General features: G+C 42.6%; 1 protein-coding gene across 1 annotated transcript in view; it reads right to left on the reverse strand.

The window, feature by feature from the left end:
* Positions 1-998: 998 nt before the first annotated feature.
* LOC111977093 (sodium channel protein type 8 subunit alpha-like) overlaps positions 999-19,648 on the reverse strand; it is a 28,136-nt gene continuing 9,486 nt past the window's right edge. Inside the window, exon 3 of the mRNA XM_024006397.2 lies at positions 999-1,104. Coding sequence (XP_023862165.1) covers positions 1,024-1,104 — 81 coding nt within the window. The 3' untranslated portion in view covers positions 999-1,023. The remainder of the gene's footprint in view (positions 1,105-19,648) is intronic.

Consider the following 19,648-nt stretch of genomic DNA (forward strand, 5'->3'; position numbering starts at 1 on the left):
TCACGAATGAGGATCAGTTTCAGTGTTATTTTCAGCATCTTAATAGATCAATGAATGTAGGATGTACGGACTAAGCCATCTGACCTACTCTTATATTGGTAGACAATAGCTATCCCTTCTTCTAACATCTAAAGATGGGAGTTGACATCATTATTAGTCAGAGTTCCCTCCCCCTTCTCCATGGCTGAGAGTCATCCTGATGAAATAATACATTATAAGGGGGTCATTTATTATAACAAGTCTTAATACATTATAACTGAATAATACTGGATTAATACCGTCATTCTTATCGAAGTCACTCTTACACTAGCCCTCCACTCCTCCCCTCTCCCAATTTAGCAATCTGCTCTAATCAGTTCCGTAAGCGTAAACACAGGTATGTCTACGTTACCTAAGGTTTCTGTGGAAATCATTGGGTGCTAGCCCGGGTTAATAGATACTAGAAGTCTCCCAAAAAAAGGGAAAGAAGAAAAGGTAATCCCTCTTTTTAGAAGACGTTAGAAGCCCCTCTACAAGGGGGCTTAGTAAGAGGGTTTATGGTTGTCAGGTTAAGGATTGATTAAATGTAAAACCATACATGTACTCTTTCCAAGATTAAGGATCATCTACTTTGGCATTTACCCATTCTCATTGGTGGTTTAATCTTCAATTTAAAGAGCATATCCATGTATTTTTCCAGACTGTAGTTAACAGTCTTGCCCTTGCTGATATCTGCAGCTTTCAGACTCGATAGCGCTGACTGTGCGTCCAAAAACTTCACCCTAGCTTATTCCATATAGTGCACTATAAAGGGAATTAGGGTGCCATTTGGAACATCAACCCATGACATGATACAGTCTATACTACCTGCACTGAAGTAGTAGTCATATGAACAGTAATAGCAGCATGCAGCAGAAACAGAAGGAGCAACATCATAGTAAATACTCTAAACGAACAGGAAAGACTGTCGTCTCTCCTGGTAGGACACCATTTGAAAGGATATGAATGTATCAAAAATTTTTATAGCTATTCGCCTGAAAAGCATTAAAAAGGATTTATGATGTACAAGGCAGGGTTGGCACTAAAGCGGAAGATAGTCTTCCCTCTGTTTAGCACTATGAATGTCTGTGGAGAGAAGAAACAAAGAGAAAGGGATCAAGAGAAACAGAGAAGTGAAATATTGAAGTGATAATTTGAGGCATGCACACCCAAAATAGCTATAGGTGGTTCATCCATCCATATGTGTTCACAAAAATGTCAGATAAAACATAGTCTACAACATACATCATACCAAACTTGTATGTATAATATAGATATTCATCTATTATTTGAACAGAAAATTCCCAATACTAGTATTCGATTCGACCAGAATATATACCGTTGGTTTTGTGTAAAAAAACACCTTTCACTAACAAAAAGCATAAATCTATCATTTTCTAATTCTCCACCTTATCTTACATCAGATCAACATCGGTAAACTACAGGTTTGAAATACTGTACTATACAACATCCTGAAAATGGCCACCAAGCAAACTCGATGCAGGGCAGGCAGCCCCTATTCTCTAGGTTTTACGCATCAGCCCCTCTCACCCAATCATAACGGGAAATGTGCAGTGTGTAGAGAAATGTCCTGTCGTAACGTTTCAGCTCCTGCCTCTACATTGTGTCCTGCCCTGCCTGCCGTTGATGGCTGTAGTGGTTTTGAAAGGAGTGGAAGCAAGCAGAGGGACCGACGGAGGAAGAAGGGGCTGGCAAACCTCTTTCAGCAGATAACCTCATAATTGTTTCAATAAAACATGACAATTTGCATGAAACTTTAATGAGACCCTGTGTGCATTTGCAAAAGTGATATGTACCCTTGTGCTTTTAACAAGACAAGGCTTCCCTGCATTACGCCTTGCAGAGCATAGACCACGGACCAGTGTTTTAGCCCAAAGACAGAAGAGAGGAGATGAGAGGAGAGAGTGTCCCAGCCCCATTGGGAGACTAGATGGGCTCCCCATCTAGTCTTTCACTGAGAGGAGACGAGAAGAGAGGAGAGAAAGAAAGAGAGAGAGGCCATATACCGCGAGCACACTATATCATCCTCAGCTGACATGCTCTAACATGCACTTTTGTATACATCCTGTACAGTTATGTATGAAATATTGTACAGTTATTATAGAAAAGTGCTATGGGGAATAATCCTGTACAAGACACAGGATGGAAATCAAAACACACCCATATGACTTGACTTGTTTCAGTCACATGGCTAGCAGACCTTAATTTGATTGCAATTCAAATCAGAGCCTGATGTAAGTGGGGCGGCAGGCTAGCCTAGTGGTTAGAGTGTTGGGCTAGTAACCGAAAGGTTGCAAGTTCGAATCCCCGAGCTGACAAGGTACAAATCTGTCGTTCTACCCCTGAACAAGGCCGTCATTGAAAATAAAAATGTGTTCTTAACTGACTTGCCTTGCTAAATAAAGGTAACAAGTAAGGCAGGGTTGAGTGATGTCATTAACTACAGTGCTAAGTACAGTGCTAACTACAGTACAGTGCTAACTCCTGGAGCTATATGGAATCATGTAGTAACCAAAAGTGTTAAACAAATCAAAATATATTTTAGATTCTTCAAAGCAGCCACCCTTTGCCTTGATGACAGCTTTGCACACTCTTGGCATTCTCTCAACCTGCTTCACCTGGAATGCTTTTCCAACCATCTTGAAGGAGTTCCCACATATGCTGAGCACTTGTTGGCTGCTTTTCCTTCACTCTGCGGTTCAACTCATCCCAAAACATCTCAATTGGGTTGAGGTCGGGTGAAAAGCCTGAATGAGGTTTGTCCAAACTTTTGACTGGTACTGTATATATATATATATATATATATATAGAGAGAGAAAAATAAATAGCAAAACCACGATACCCTTCACAAATTGGTCACCACTGCCTTGTGGAGGAATTTAGGAAATGGTTGAAGGGAATGCTGGGAGATTTGGCGTCACCTTTGACCTTTTTAAACGTGTTGGCTGGAGTTTTACTGTTCTCTATTGCCAGGGAAGGAGAGTTGTGACCGGTCGAGTGGGACTCTGGCAAATAGTATATATTTAGTATACAGGATATATATATATATATATATATACAGTGGGGAGAACAAGTATTTGATACACTGCCGATTTTGCAGGTTTTCCTACTTACAAAGCATGTAGAGGTCTGTAATTTTTATCATAGGTACACTTCAACTGTGAGAGACGGAATCTAAAACAAAAATCCAGAAAATCACATTGTATGATTTTTAAATAATTAATTTGCATTTTATTGCATGACATAAGTATTTGATCACCTACCAACCAGTAAGAATTCCGGCTCTCACAGACCTGTTAGTTTTTCTTTAAGAAGCCCTCCTGTTCTCCACTCATTACCTGTATTAACTGCACCTGTTTGAACTCGTTACCTGTATAAAAGACACCTGTCCACACACTCAATCAAACAGATTCCAACCTCTCCACAATGGCCAAGACCAGAGAGCTGTGTAAGGACATCAGGGATAAAATTGTAGACCTGCACAAGGCTGGGATGGGCTACAGGACAATAGGCAAGCAGCTTGGTGAGAAGGAAACAACTGTTGGCGCAATTATTAGAAAATGGAAGAAGTTCAAGATGACGGTCAATCACCCTCGGTCTGGGGCTCCATGCAATATTTCACCTCGTGGGGCATCAATGATCATGAGGAAGGTGAGGGATCAGCCCAGAACTACACGGCAGGACCTGGTCAATGACCTGAAGAGAGCTGGGACCACAGTCTCAAAGAAAACCATTAGTAACACACTACGCCGTCATGGATTAAAATCCTGCAGCGCACGCAAGGTCCCCCTGCTTAAGCCAGCGCATGTCCAGGCCTGTCTGAAGTTTGCCAATGACCATCTGGATGATCCAGAGGAGGAATGGGAGAAGGTCATGTGGTCTGATGAGACAAAAATAGAGCTTTTTGGTCTAACTCCACTCGCCGTGTTTGGAGGAAGAAGAAGGATGAGTACAACCCCAAGAACACCATCCCAACCGTGAAGCATGGAGGTGGAAACATCATTCTTTGGGGATGCTTTTCTGCAAAGGGGACAGGACGACTGCACCGTATTGAGGGGAGGATGGATGGGGCCATGTATCGCGAGATCTTGGCCAACAACCTCCTTCCCTCAGTAAGAGCATTGAAGATGGGTCGTGGCTGGGTCTTCCAGCATGACAACGACACAAAGCACACAGCCATGGCAACTAAGGAGTGGCTCGGTAAGAAGCATCTCAAGGTCCTGGAGTGGCCTAGCCAGTCTCCAGACCTGAACCCAATAGAAAATCTTTGGAGGGAGCTGAAACTCCGTATTGCCCAGCGACAGCCCCGAAACCTGAAGGATCTGGAGAAGGTCTGTATGGAGGAGTGGGCCAAAATCCCTGCTGCAGTGTGTGCAAACCTGGTCAAGAACTACAGGAAACGTATGATCTCTGTAATTGCAAACAAAGGTTTCTGTACCAAATATTAAGTTCTGCTTTTCTGATGTATCAAATACTTATGTCATGCAATAAAATGCAAATTAATTACTTAAAAATCATACAATGTGATTTTCTGGATTTTTGTTTTAGATTCCGTCTCTCATAGTTGAAGTGTACCTATGATAAAAATTACAGACCTCTACATGCTTTGTAAGTAGGAAAACCAGGAAAACCAGGGTTAGTGCTATCTGGAATCCTTTGGGATGTCCCTACCCTGAACCCTAAACTTAACCCCTACCCTAACCTTAAGCATAACTCTTATCTAACCCTAATATCCTCCACCCTTATCGTTTTAAATGTCAAGTTTAATGGGGTAACGTCAGAGTTGGGACGTCCCAAGGATTCCTGATAGCATTGACCGTAGCTCCAGTCACCAGGCACTAGGCAGAGCAGAAGAGGGTTGTTTGCAGTAGCAGTAGCAGCAGCAGCAGCAGCAGCAGCAACAGCAGCAGCAGCAGCAGCAGCAGGATATGCATCCCAAGGGCAGCAGTGGCCATTTAACCTGTTAAACTAGCCGGGCTAGCTGCTTAGTGCTTACATCCTCAATTTAACTCTTCTTCAATCAATCAATCCATCCATCCGCTACCCAGCCACCACACCCCTATGTCATTCACTCTCTCAGTTTCCATATGTCAAGCATCCTCTCTGTTTTTTTAATTCACCTAATTCTATTGTGGTCCTCTCTATGCGGCATGGACTCAGAGGTAGACATAACATAGTAAACATAAATTTGTGACTCTCTAATTAGTATGATATATTACGTTTCATATGGTATGTATTCATTTGTGGATCTCCATCATCCGTTTCTTATGATATGTTACGAATTACATTTCATATGATATCTTACAACTTCCAAATTCATACAATATGTTACGAATTTTCCTAACCCTGGAGCATCTGATATGTTACAAATGGCAATTCGTTGCGGCTAACGTTAGCTAGGTGGCTAATGTTTTCTAGGCTAGGGGTTAGGGTTATGGGTGAAGGTTAGGGTTAGGGTTAAGGTTAGGGTAGGGCTATGGGAAGCATTAGCTAATATGTTAAGTAGTTGCAAAGTAGTTAAAAAGTTGTAAAAAGTTGTAACGTTTCTGTCCATTCTGTTGATTTATTTATTTTATTATTTTATCTGTCGGACCCAGCCGTGAACTCAGGCTCTGTGTGTAGTTAACCGACCCTCTCTGCCCATTCATCGCCATTTTACCTGTTGTTGTTTTAGCTGATTAGCTGTCGTTGTCTCACCCGTTGTTGTCTTAGCTAGCTCTCCAAATCAACACCTGTGATTACTTATGCCTCTCTCATATGTTAATATACCTTGTATACTGTTGTTTAGGTTAGTTATCATTGTTTTAGTTTACAATGGAGCTCCTAGTTCCACTCATTATACCTCTGATACCTCCTTTGTCCCACCTCCCACTCATGCGGTGACCTCACCCATTATAACCAGCTTATCCAGAGATACAACCTCTCTTATCATCACTCAGTGCCTGGGCTTACCTCCGCTGTACCCGCACCCCACCATACCCCTGTCTGCACATTATGCCCTGAATCTATTCTACCACGCCCAGAAATCTGCTCCTTTTATTCTTTGTCCCCAACGCTCTAGGCGACCAGTTTTGATAGCCTTCAGCCGTACCCTCATCCTACTCTTTCTCTGTTCCTCGGGTGATGTGGAGGTAAACCCAGGCCCTGTGTGTCCCCAGGCACCCTCATTTGTTGACTTCTGTGATAGAAAAAGCCTTGGTTTCATGCATGTCAACATCAGAAGCCTCCTCCCTAAGTTTGCCTTACTCACCGCTTTAGCACACTCTGCCAACCCTGATGTCCTTGCCGTGTCCGAATCCTGGCTTAGGAATGCCACCAAAAATTCTGAGATTTCCATACCCAGCTACAACATTTCCCGTCAAGATAGAACTGCCAAAGGYGGAGGAGTTGCAATCTACTGCAGAGATAGCCTGCAAAGTTCTGTCATACTTTCTAGGTCTATACCCAAACAGTTTGAACTTCTAATTTTAAAAATTAATCTCTCCAGAAATAAGTCTCTCACTGTTGCCGCCTGCTATCGACCCCCCTCCGCTCCCAGCTGTGCCCTGGACACCATTTGTGAATTGATCGCCCCCCATCTAGCTTCAGAGTTCGTTCTGTTAGGTGACCTAAACTGGGATATGCTTAACACCCCGGCAGTCCTACAATCTAAGCTAGATGCCCTCAATCTACTGCCAAATTGCTAGAATGCGCCCACATTGCAACTCTTTCCCGCAACTAACTTAACATCCATTAGAAGCCTCAAAGCATTTACCCATTAAACACCCTAATCCAATAATAACACCTAAATCTAAACCTTCACCCATAACCCTAACCCTAGCCTAGAAAACATTAGCCACCTAGCTAACGTTAGCCGCAACGAATTGCCTATTGTAACATATCAGTGTTCTGCAAATTCGTAACATATTGTATGAATTTGGAAGTTGTAAGATATCATATGAAATGTAATTCGTAACATATCATCAGAAATGGATGATGGAGATCCACAAATGAATACATACCATATGAAACGTAACATATCATACTAATTAGAGAGTCACAAATGTATGTTTACTATGTTATGTCTACCTCTGAGTCCATGTCGCATAGAGAGGACCACAATGGAAATAGGTGAATTAAAAAAAACAGAGAGAGGATGCTTGACATATGGAAACTGAGAGAGTGAATGACAACCCTAAATCCGTAAACACGGGCCTCCCTCATAGACATTATCCTGACCAACTTGCCCTCCAAATACACCTCCGCTGTTTTCAATCAGGATCTCAGCGATCACTGCCTCATTGCCTGTGTCCGCTATGGGTCCGCGGTCAAACGACCACCACTCATCACTGTCAAACGCTCCCTAAAACACTTCTGCGAGCAGGCCTTTCTAATCGACCTGGCCCGGGTATCCTGGAAGGATATCGACCTCATCCCGTCAGTCGAGGACGCCTGGTCATTCTTTAAAAGTAATTTCCTCACCATCTTAGATAAGCATGCCCCGTTCAAAAAATGCAGAACTAAGAACAGATATAGCCCTTGGTTCACTCCAGACCTGACTGCCCTTGACCAGCACAAAAACATCCTGTGGCGGACTGCAATAGCATCGAATAGTCCACACGATATGCAACTGTTCAGGGAAGTCAGGAACCAATACACGCAGTCAGTCAGGAAAGCAAAGGCTAGCTTTTTCAAGCAGAAATTCGCATCCTGTAGCTCTAACTCCAAAAAGTTTTGGGACACTGTAAAGTTCATGGAGAACAAGAGCACCTCCTCCCAGCTGCCCACTGCACTGAGGCTAGGTAACACGGTCACCACTGATAAATCCATGATAATCGAACATTTCAATAAGCATTTCTCAACGGCCGGCCATGCCTTCCTCCTGGCTACTCCAACCCCGGCCAACAACTCCGCCTCCCCCCCCAGCTACTAGCCCAAGCCTCCCCAGCTTCTCCTTCACCCACATTTTGGTAGTTGGCATTGCAAATGGCGGCGTCTCCGAAGTTTTAAAGTAACTTTCCAGTGAAAATCAAACTTTTAAAATGTAATATTTTGTTGACTCATACCCAAATAATTTTATTGGCTCATCTTATATTCGTATTTGTGGCCAAAGCATAAATTGGACAAAAAACGAATTGGTCTTTTGACCAATCACATCAAATTTTTTATCAACCAATTAGTGAGAAAATAAATCAGAATTGGGCTGGCTGTGTGGCCAAACAGACCACTTCAAAAATGATATTTCCTCAGAGAATGATGTCATCCTCCATCATTCAGCAGTCTACACACATTCATATTTTTTATGACTAGTATACATCCACACCATTCTGTTTTTGGGGTACGCCCACACCATCAAAACACAGAAAAGCTGTGGTATTTCATAGAAATCTGGAAACAATGGACAGTTACTTTAAAGCTACAGTAATTTCCAGCAATTGCCATGGGGCTATAAAGAAAATGTGGAGTTTTAAAGCTAAATTCCTGCAATTCTGCCATGGCTTATGCCATGTCCTTATGCTATCTGAGTGACTCAAACATAATAACTAAATCAATTGGGGGCGATATGCCATGATATTTTTAAAATTTTAGATTCTCCCTGACTATCTAGTTTCTATTTTGGTAATTGTTAGTTTTCAATGATGATGTTATTTAAAAATATATAGCTTTTCTACATACTTTATATCTGGTTTAAAGTTTACACTTAAATGTTTTACCATCCGCTGCTGATAAATGAACATAGGGGAAACACTGATTGAATAGCACATGGTTACATCTGTATCGTTGTTGTTTCAAGTCCGATGCGCTCAGAAATGTTGTTACATTTGTATAATTTGATGGGAGCGCATAACAAGCAAAGTTATTTGTAGAGTTTTACTTCACCTATGAGAACCATTAGCACAGGCAAGTCTGATTAGGCTTAGCTGTACCACAGCCTCTGCCATGGATAGAAACAAACGGAGTATGGCTTTGTGTCAGTGGTTGCACCTTTACAATGCAGAAAACCACTTGTCTCTAGCTCAAACTGTTCAAAATGAATGACCTATTTTACCTGAGCTATAAATAAATAACATTCTACCATGGATTCGCGGGACGCTCTTAAAGGGTTACTCACACATTATCACAATGAATAAGGCATTATGAAAATAGTTTAAATAAATCTATTCATCTATAAAAATTAAAAAAACATTTGTCACAGAAAATAGATGATTGTAAGTCATTATAACTTCATGAGGAATCATGAAAAAAATGACAGTTAAAAGGAATATATTAGTTAAAGTAGACAAACAATTAAGCATATTTTTTTGTCATGAAGTTAATTTACGAAAATCACTATTTTACAAGCTATCTTGCTAGCTAACATTAGCCAGCTACTTATACATTTAGTTTGCTATATGGGTGTTTGACATTTGTATGAATTGTAATTCATTTTTTAGGTACTCCTGAGCAAACCAGCAAACCATCTTGGGAAACCCAGTGGATGTAAAGAATGTAGCTAAAGCATTTAATGTTACTGCAAATTTAATAAAACAATTTTGTAAGCTTGCCTTGCTGTTCATAAAAAAGTCTGACTTTCTATCGTTAACATTAGAGATTGAAGACATCTGTCAAGCAATGCAGCTGAAGTAATGTCAACTAGCTAACTATTTTTTCTTATTGTGTAGTGGAGGATAAAAATACCTGTATGCCTATGGATGCATAGCAATGTAGCCAATATGTGTATGGACCCTAAAATGTTTGGTATAAATAAACTCAGCAACTTCAGGACCCTGTCTTTCAAAGATAATTCTTAAAAATCCAAATAACTTCACAGATCTTCATTGTAACTGTTTCCCATGCTTGTTCAATGAACCATACAAAATTAATGAACCTGTGGAACGGTCGTTAAGACACTAACAGCTTACAGACAGTAGGCAATCAAGGTCACAGTTATGAAAACTTAGGACACTAAAGAGGCCTTTCTACTGACTCTGAAAAACACCAAAAGAAAGATGCCCAGGGTCCCTGCTCATCTGCATGAACGTGCCTTAGGCATGCTGCAAGGAGGCATGAGGACTGCAGATGTGGCCAGGGCAATAAATTGCAATGTCTGTACTGTGAGACGCCTAAGACAGCGCTACAAGGAGACGGGGTGGACAGCTGATCGTCCTCACAGTGGCAGACCACGTGTAACAACACATGCACAGGATCGGTACAACCGAACATCACACCTGCGGGACAGGTACAGGATGGCAACAACAACTGCCCGAGTTACACCAGGAACGAATAATCCCTCCATCAGTGCCCAGACTGTCCGCAATAGGCTGAGAGAGGCTGGACTGAAGGCTTGTAGGCCTGTTGTAATGCAGGTCCTCACCAGACATCAACCTCAACAACGTCGCCTATGGGCACAAACCCATCGTTTCTGGACCAGACAGGACTGACAAAATTGCTCTTCACTGACGAGTCGCGATTTTGTCTTACCAGGAGTGATGGTCGGATTTGCGTTTATCGTCAAAGGAATGAGCGTTACACCGAGGCATGTACTCTGGAGCGGGATCGATTTGGAGGTGGAGGGTCCGTCATGGTCTGGAGCGGTGTGTCACAGCACCATCGGACTGAGCTTATTGTCATTGCAGGCAATCTCAACGCTGTTCGTTACAGGGAAGACATCCTCCTCCCTCATGTGGTACCCTTCCTGCAGGCTCATCCTGACATGACCCTCCAGCATGACAATGCCACCAGCCACACTACTCATTCTGTGCGTGATTTCCTGCAAGACAGGAATGTCAGTGTTCTGCCGTGGCCAACGAAGAGCCCGGATCTCAACCCCATTGAGCATGTCTGGTACCTGTTGGATCGGAGGGTGAGGGCTAGGGCCTTTCCTCCCAGAAATGTCTGGGAACTTGCAGGTGCCTTGGTGGAAGAGTGGGGTAAAATCTCACAGCAAGAACTGGCAAATCTGGTGTAGTCCATGAGGAGGAGATGCACTGCAGTACTTAATGCAGCTGATGGCCACACCAGATACTGACTGTTACTTTTGATTTTGACCCCCCCCCCACTTTGTTCAGGGACACATTACTTTATTTCTGTTAGTCACATGTCTGTGGAACTTGTTCAGTTTATGTCTCAGTTGTTCTTGTCATGTTCATATAAATATTTACACATGTTAAGTTTGCTGAAAATAAACGCAGTTGACAGTGAGAGAACGTTTATTTTTTTGATGAGTTTATTAGTTCAGAACAGTGGTTTTAATTCTTTATTGGTTCCACTGGTTAATCATTAATTCCCAATAAATTGCAGAAAATGACTGAGTGAAGGAATTGCGACTGTTACATGTCAAACTGCTATTATGGAATGTCCTGATTCAGTACTACTCTACTTTGAACAATCAGCCTCCACTCTTCTGGGGAGGCTTTCCAGTAAATGGAAATGGAATATTAGTGAGGTCGGGCACTGATTGATATTGGCTCGCAGTCTGCATTCCAATTAATCCCAAAGGTGTTCGATAGAGTTGAGGTCAGGGTTCTGTGCAGGCCAGTCAAGTTCTTCCACACCGATCTCGACAAAACATTTCTGTATGGACCTTTGTGCACAGGGGCATTGTCATGATGAAACAGGAACGGGCCTTCCCCAAACTGTTGCCACAAAGTTGGAAGCACAGAAGACTCTAGAATGTCATTGTATGCTGTAGCGTTAAGATTTCCCTTCACTGGAACTAAAGGACCTAGCCCGAACCATGAAAAACAGCCCCAGACCATTATTCCTCCTCTAACCACCAAACTTTACAGTTGGCACTATGCATTGAGGCAGGTAGCATTCTCCTGGCATCGGCCAAACCCAGATTCGTCTGTTGGACTGCCAGAGGGTGAAGCGTGATTCATCACTTCAGAGAACGCGTTTCCACTGCTCCAGAGTCCAATGGCGGCGAGCTTTACACCATTCTAGCCGACGCTTGGCATTGCGCATGGTGATCTTAGGCTTGTGTTTCGGCTGCTCGGCCATGGAAACCAATTTCATGAAGCTCCCGACGAACAGTTCATGTGCTGACGTTGCTTCCAGAGGCAGTTTGGAACTCGGTAGTGATTGTTGCAATTGAGGACAGACGCTTTTTACGCGCTACGCTCTTCAGGACTCAGCAGTCCCGTTCTGTGAGCTTGTGTGGCCTTGCCGTTGTTGGTCCTAGACGTTTCCACTTCACAATAACAGCACATTACAGTTGACTCGAGCAGCTCTAGCAGGGCAGAAATTTGATGAACTTACTTGTTGGAAAGGTGGCATTATATGACGGTGCCACGTTGAAAGTCACTGAGCTCTGCAGTTAGGCCATTTTACTGCAAATGTTTATCTATGGAGATTGCATGGCTGCGTGCTCAATATTATACACCTGTCAGCAACGGGTGTGGCTGAAACAGCCGAATCCACAAATTTGAAGGGGTGTCCACATACTTTTGTATATATAGTATATGTTGCTCATATGGTTAGTATGCATTTTGCATGAGAAATATAAGGAAAGCTAGGCATTGTGAAAAACACAAGGCACGTCGTCAATGAATTGCGTGGTAGGCTATCCTAGCCGCCTCTGCTGTTCGCGAGTGAGTATTGTAGCGATGTCCTATTCCATAGAGTTATTTAGCTCTCCCTACCACTAGTTGCTCGGTTTTTCGAGGGACACAAAAAAATGAGGGGGAGGGCTAAAGGGAGAGTTATTGGGATTGAGCCTAAGTGTACCTCAAAGGTTCCTCACAGCGAAATACATTTCAATAACATGGGCTTGGCTGCATCTAAGAGAGAGTGATGCCGCTCTTTCACGCATCCTTGCACACGTCTTCCATTTCGCCCCTGTCCCCCCCCTCGCCTTCCTTTCCAGCCTCCCTCCCATTAAACTGGTCTGGTTGTGACAAAATTCCACACCCGGCACAAGCTAGTCTCGCATTACCACACTGCATAGTCTCGTTCATCACTCGGCTGTTGAGAACAGACGTGAGGAAGCTTGGAAATTGAGGCTAAACACAATCTAGCTAGCACAGCCTGGCCCATCCCCAACTCAACCCAGGACAGTATAGCATTGGCCAGCCCTAGCCCCAGCCCAACACAACCCAGCCCGCATCCAGGTTTGCTGACCTGGTGTTCTGACAAACTGACCTACACACAGAGGATGTGATACCCTTGAATGAAGATTCTCAGCTGCGCCCCAAATGGCATCCTATTCCCTATATGTGCCCTAGGAAAAGAAGTGCACTATAAAGGGAATAGGGTGCCATTTGGGAATGGGACACACGCATCAGTATTCTCAGATAGTCAGAACAGCATCCCAGTATAGCCCAGCCCCAGCCCCCCACACAGCAGACTGAGGCTGAGGTAGAGTGCTGCATCATCAACCATCAGCCAGCCAGACTGTTCGTTGGCCGGCCCTTCCCGCTCTCTCCCAGTCTCAGTCTTGACACACTCTAACAGAGCCAGTACTGTGTCAGGGGAGGGGAGACAGACCAATAAGGAAGCAGAAGCAACCTCCCATCCTCGCAGCTTTCTCCACATTATATTCTCCTCACATCCGTCCATCCATCCTCCATACACAGGCTGTTGATGTGTTCCCTTCATTTGCTTATTATTCCCCAAAGCAATAACATGGTCTCTCATGACTACTAGCAATAACATGGTGTTCTCCCATCATGGCTGTAGTATTCTCGCGAGCCATAACCGACTCTTCAGCTGAGAAACTGTAGATAGGCTACAGAGATGGAAGAATCTTAGCCTAAGGAGGATGACTTCCCTTTCATTAGCTTTTGCGCCTTCAAGCAGTAACTGGTTTCACATCATGGCTATACAGGGATGCTACAATCTTAGCCAAGGAGGATCCGTTCCCTTTGGCATTAGCACAAGACTTGATGCTGGCCATAATCAGATTCCCCTGTTAGCTGAAAGCTGAGAGGGGTGTTGATAAAAGGCTGGGAGGGAGAGTGGTTGTAAAACAGAGGTTATGTCTAAAATAGCACCCTATCCCGTATATATTACACTACGTTTGACCAGGGCCCATAGGGATCTGGTCAAAAGTAGTGCACTTTGTAGGGAAAATGTGGCATTTCAGACAGCCTAAAACAGATGAAAAACATAGATCTCGTTCCTCCCTGCATTCATGTGAGAGAGGCAAGAACAGAGTGGCTGGGGGTGGATTATAAACTGGCTCCCCTTCCCTCTACTGGCCCTGTGTCTGTTTTTCACATTTCATCAGGAGAACATCATTTCTTTCTTGTGCACTGAACTTGTTTGTTACATAACTGTCAGCATGTACTACATAGAGAGAGGGAGGTAAGTGAAACACACACATATACTAGAGCACGCGGGCTCTTTATAATATAATTTAACATAATTCTACATCATCCAAGACAATAACTTCCATAGAGGTTAGCTATAGATAGGGCTCTAAAGTGTGACCATTTTGGTCGCATACGCGCCAAAAAGATTTAGCTGTAAGACCTAGAATATTTATTTGGGAGAACGATTTTCTATATTTTTTTTTAAACAAACGTTTTGCCAGGTAGTTGGCGTTAGCTAGCGCTAGTCGGCTGTACCTGCGCCAAAATGCTGGTATTTCTCCTTCGTCATAATCTTCTTTTTAAATGGTGAGCCAACATGTTGTCAGCACTTTTGTTACCATGATCAACACGCGTTTTCTCGTGTCTCTCTATTGTCCTTCTGCTGCAGATTTAGTGAGCAATTTGTTTGGAACATCGAATCACAATAAAATGGCAGTATCGTATCGCAATATGTATAGAATCGTGAGAATTGCAATACATATCATATTGGCACATAAGTATGAAGATAATCATTTGTATCATGATGTCCCTGGAAATTCCCAGCCCTAATTAGTAGAGAGAAAACGGATGGTTTCTAGCCCAAACTGTTCATAATATATGACCCATATTACCGGCGCTATGTTTTTTGTTACTGTCACGCATTGGCGATTTTTACATTCATAAACCAAGTCGCGGACCGTTTCTAAAACTACTTGCAGGCTAACCAATTGTTTACACCTTATTCAGTTGTCAAGCTAATAACATGGTAACTTTACCAGTGTATCCGATCATTTGGGAGCACAGAAAGAAAGGAAAAGCAATAGCTTCATCAGGAGATCAATGACTGCACCAGATTTGTCAGTTCTTGCTGTGAGATGTTACCCCACTCATAGTAATTAAAGAATGAATGACTGATCTCTTGCATGTTGTCACTCACAACATTGATGTTCTTATAGAGACAGTGTTACATTTTCAATGTAATGGATCTCAATAGGAAAATAGTAGAAACCTATTCGACAAATGACTTTGTAATTTCAATGACAGGAATTTATATTAACGTTTTAGCTTTTTTATAATAAACAATGTATTTAAAGGGTTATTCCTTTTTAGGGCGCAGCATGTGTGTTAAAAGTCGCCAGAATTCCTATAGGCCCAATATAAGCTTTATCTCAATCAATTTACAAACTCTGCTTATCTGGTGCTCCTAAAGTGCATTTTATGCTCCTAACTTTTTTATGTTGGGAGCACCAGCGCTGCCAATGACTTTTTAAAATGTAGAGCCCATGGCTAAAGACCCAGGATCAGGGCCTGTATTTATGAAGGGTCTTAGCTTATGAATGCTGATCTAGGACCCCCCCCCCCCCCCCGCCCCCCCGTCCCCCGTCAATGTAAATATCATTCATTATCATCTAAAATAGTCAGGAGCCATTTTACATTTACATCGACATAGTTAAGACTGACGAAGGAGGGAAGTAGACAGCACGTCAACCAACATGAGACAAGGTGCAGACAAAAAATCAGAACATCAATAGGTGCGACTCTCGCTCTTGTGACCTCACCTCTATTGACTTATACAGTTTTTCTCCATTATCACTTAGGTACAGTAGAAGATATTCATGATGAGAGAGGAGGATGGGACCCCCGTGTCTCTTTTACAACTACACTCTTAGAAATATCTAGCGTATATATCAACATGCATGATGACAAAAAACATTTTCAAGGTCACGCTTACACTTGGAGCGGCAGGTAGCCTAGTGGTTAGAGTGTTGGACTAGTAACCGAAAGGTTGCGAGATCGAATCCCCGAGCTGACAAGGTAAAAATCTATCGTTCTGCCCATGAACAAGGCAGTTAGCCCACTGTTCCTAGACCGTCATTGAAATTAAGAATTTGTTCTTAACTGACTTGCCTAGTTAAATAAAAAACATCAAAACAATGCAACATACATCACTCTTCACAAAAAACACACTGTCTGCTAGCTAATGCATTTCTGCTGGTTTGCTTTGCCTTATTTCTTCTGCAGGAATACATTTTTGAACAATTACAAAAGTCTGTCATCTGGAACATCAGTGTTTCAACTAACAGTGTCTGCCATTAACCTTTTCCCCGTAGCCCTCTGAGCCATTGGGGAGAGGGAGGGAGAGAGAGGTGGACATAGAGGAGAGATGGGGGAGACAAGCAGGAACAGCAACTGAACCTCAACAACTAGAATATTCTAGAGTCATCTGCACTCAAGCACACTAAACCTTTAATGCCTTGGGGACAGCGGGGACATGGCATTGTACAGCATAATAATAATAAAACATATACTGTATGTAGCTTTTAGGAGTGTAGCGGTTCCCCAAACCCACGATTCGGTAGGTAATGTGGTTTTGAGGTCACATTTCGGTACAGCAGGAAAATGAAATGCAATTCACAATGTTCAGCATTCACAATGTTCACGACATTTTCTGTTGTGACCAGGTTGTTATGTTGGGCCTCTCAAGATGCCACTTGGATTCTGCGTTAACAACCATGTGGGAGATGCCAGTTGTGAAGTTGTAAATACGAGTTGGATACATTCATGTGATTTGAACTCGTTGACAAACGTCAATTGGCTAACGCCCAAGAAGCTGTGTCAACCATAAACTATAAGTACAGCTATCATGCTTGTAAACAAATTATAGAGTTCAAAAACCACATTCATAGATTGCTTTTTATACATAATTGCATTTAACTGCCAAAAATGCTGTTATAGAAACCATTTCCTTAGTAGGTGACGTCAGAGGTTACCATGTGGGAGAAGTGGGTGCTCAGGATGATAGACGAGTTTCCCACTAGTAATTACCAGTTTTAGGGCCGTTCAAGTGGATTTTTACCAGTCATTTGTGGTAAATTCCCACTTCCCACTTGGTTTCGAATGCACCATGAGCGTGTCTGTAGAACGGTACATCTCCCACTCTGGGGTAATGGGATGGGCTGTCACTGTTAAGTAAGCGCAGGGTGCTTTGGCCAATTCATTGAAAACGTATGCTTTGGTTTGTGGGTACTACCTGTTTGCTGAAATGGGTGCAAGAGGGATGTTCGTAAAGTGTCTTGAGTACTTTCACGAGTTGTTGAAACGCGCTGTTCTCAACCACGGAGAATGGGCGCATATCCGCGGCTATAAACCAAAGACTGTAAAAAAGATATAAACATAGCCTACCTATCGCTTTTGTAATTTCTTTGACCCTATCAGAATCAGCTGCCAAGGGCAGAATGAATGCAGAGAGGAGGTGTTGTTTCTTTGCTTTTCCATCTTGCTCCGGTATACTGTGGTGATGTTGGAGTAAATGTGTCTACATATTTGAGGTGTTGGCAGCTGCATAGGATATTCTCGTTGAGCGTGCCGACCTACTGTTAACGTTTAATCCACAACTCTCTATCCAACATCGTTGTAATCTACTGGGAAGCCAAAATGTTCCCATACTGAAGATTTAAAGGATGATGGAGAATCCTCTGATTGTGGTTTATCGACCCCACCACTCACCAACGTACAGACATAGTTCCCGGCTGCGCCTCACAAATAGTTTGAAATGCGCCAATTAACATAATACATTTGATTACAACTTCCGCATATGCTGTAGTTGTTTTAACAGAATAGCCACACAAAAAATCCGCTTAGATTTACTCAAGAGACATACAACGCAGCAAAGCCATACCCTGTAGATAGGTACAGTTGAAGTCAGAAGTTTACATACACCTTAGCCAAATACATTTAAACTCAGTTTTTCACAATTACTGACATTTAATCCAAGTAAAAAATTCCCTGTCTAGGTCAGTTAGGATCACCACTTTATTTTAAGAATGTGAAATGTCAGAATAATAGTAGAAATAATCTTTTATTTCAGCTTTTATTTCTTTCATCACATTCCCAGTGGGTCAGAAGTTTACATACACTCAATTAGTATTTGGTAGCATTGCCTTTAAATTGTTTAACTTCGGTCAAACGTTTCGGGTAGCCTTCTACAAGCTTCCCACAATAAATTGGGTGAATTTTGGCCCATTCCTCCTGACAGAGCTGGTGTAACTGAGTCAGGTTTGTAGGCCTCCTTACTCACACATGCTATTTCAGTTCTGCTCACAAATTTTCGAAAGGATTGAGGTCAGGGCTTTGTGATGGCCACTCCAATACCTTAACTTTGTTGTGCTTAAGCCATTTTGACACAACTTTGGAAGTATGCTTGGGGTCATTGTCCATTTGGAAGACCCATTTGTGACCAAGCTTTAACTTCCTGACTGATGTCTTGAGACGTTGCTTCAATATATCCACATCATTTTACTTCCTCATGATGCCATCTATTTTTCTCCAAAAAGTACGATCTTTGTCCCCATGTGCAGTTGCAAACCGTAGTCTGGATTTTTTATGGCGGTTTTAGAGCAGTGGCTTCTTCCTTGCTGAGCGGCCTTTCAGGTCATGTCGATATAGGACTCGTTTTACTGTGGATATAGATACTTTTGTACCTGTTTCCTCCAGCATCTTCACAAGGTCCTTTGCTGTTGTTCTGGGATTGATTTGCACTTTTCGCCACAAAGTACGTTCATCTCCAGGAGACAGAACACGTCTCCTACCTTAGCGGTATGACGGCTGCGTGGTCCCATGGTGTTTATACGTGCGTACTATTGTTTGTACAGATGAACGTGGTACCTTCAGGCGTTGGGAAATTGCTCCCAAGGATGAACCAGACTTGTGGAGGTCTACAATTTTTTTCCTGAGGTCTTGGCTGATAGATTTTCATTTTCCTATGATGTCAAGCAAAGCAGCACTGAGTTTGAAGGTAGGCCTTGAAATACATCCACAGGTACACCTCCAATTGACACAAATTATGCCAATTAGCCTATCAGAAGCTTCTAAAGCCATGACATAATTTTCTGGAATTTTCCAAGCTGTTTAAAGGCACAGTCAACTTAGTGTATGTAAACTTCTGATCCACTGGAAGTGTGATACAGTGAATTATAAGTGAAATAATCTGTCTGTAAACAATTGTTGGAAAAATGACTTGTGTCATGCACAAAGTAGATGTCCTAACCGACTTGCCATAACTATAGTTTGTTAAAAAGAAATTTGTGGAATGGTTGAAAAAAACGACTCCAACCTAAGTGTATGTAAACCTCCGACTTCAACTGTATATATCATTTTCTAGGCTGACCTATTGTTGAGGCCCTTGAGTTTTTATGTATTTATTCGGGTTCAGTGCGGACCGAACCGAGATCCGTGTACCGAACAGTTCGATACGAATACGTGTACCGTTACACCCCTAATAGCTACTGTACACAGACCAATCACGAGCCAAAAAGCAACTCCTGTACCACCAGTTTACACGATGCCATGATCTTTTG

This window comes from Salvelinus sp. IW2-2015, linkage group LG17, assembly GCF_002910315.2.
Source record: "Salvelinus sp. IW2-2015 linkage group LG17, ASM291031v2, whole genome shotgun sequence".
Lineage (NCBI taxonomy): Eukaryota > Metazoa > Chordata > Actinopteri > Salmoniformes > Salmonidae > Salvelinus > Salvelinus sp. IW2-2015.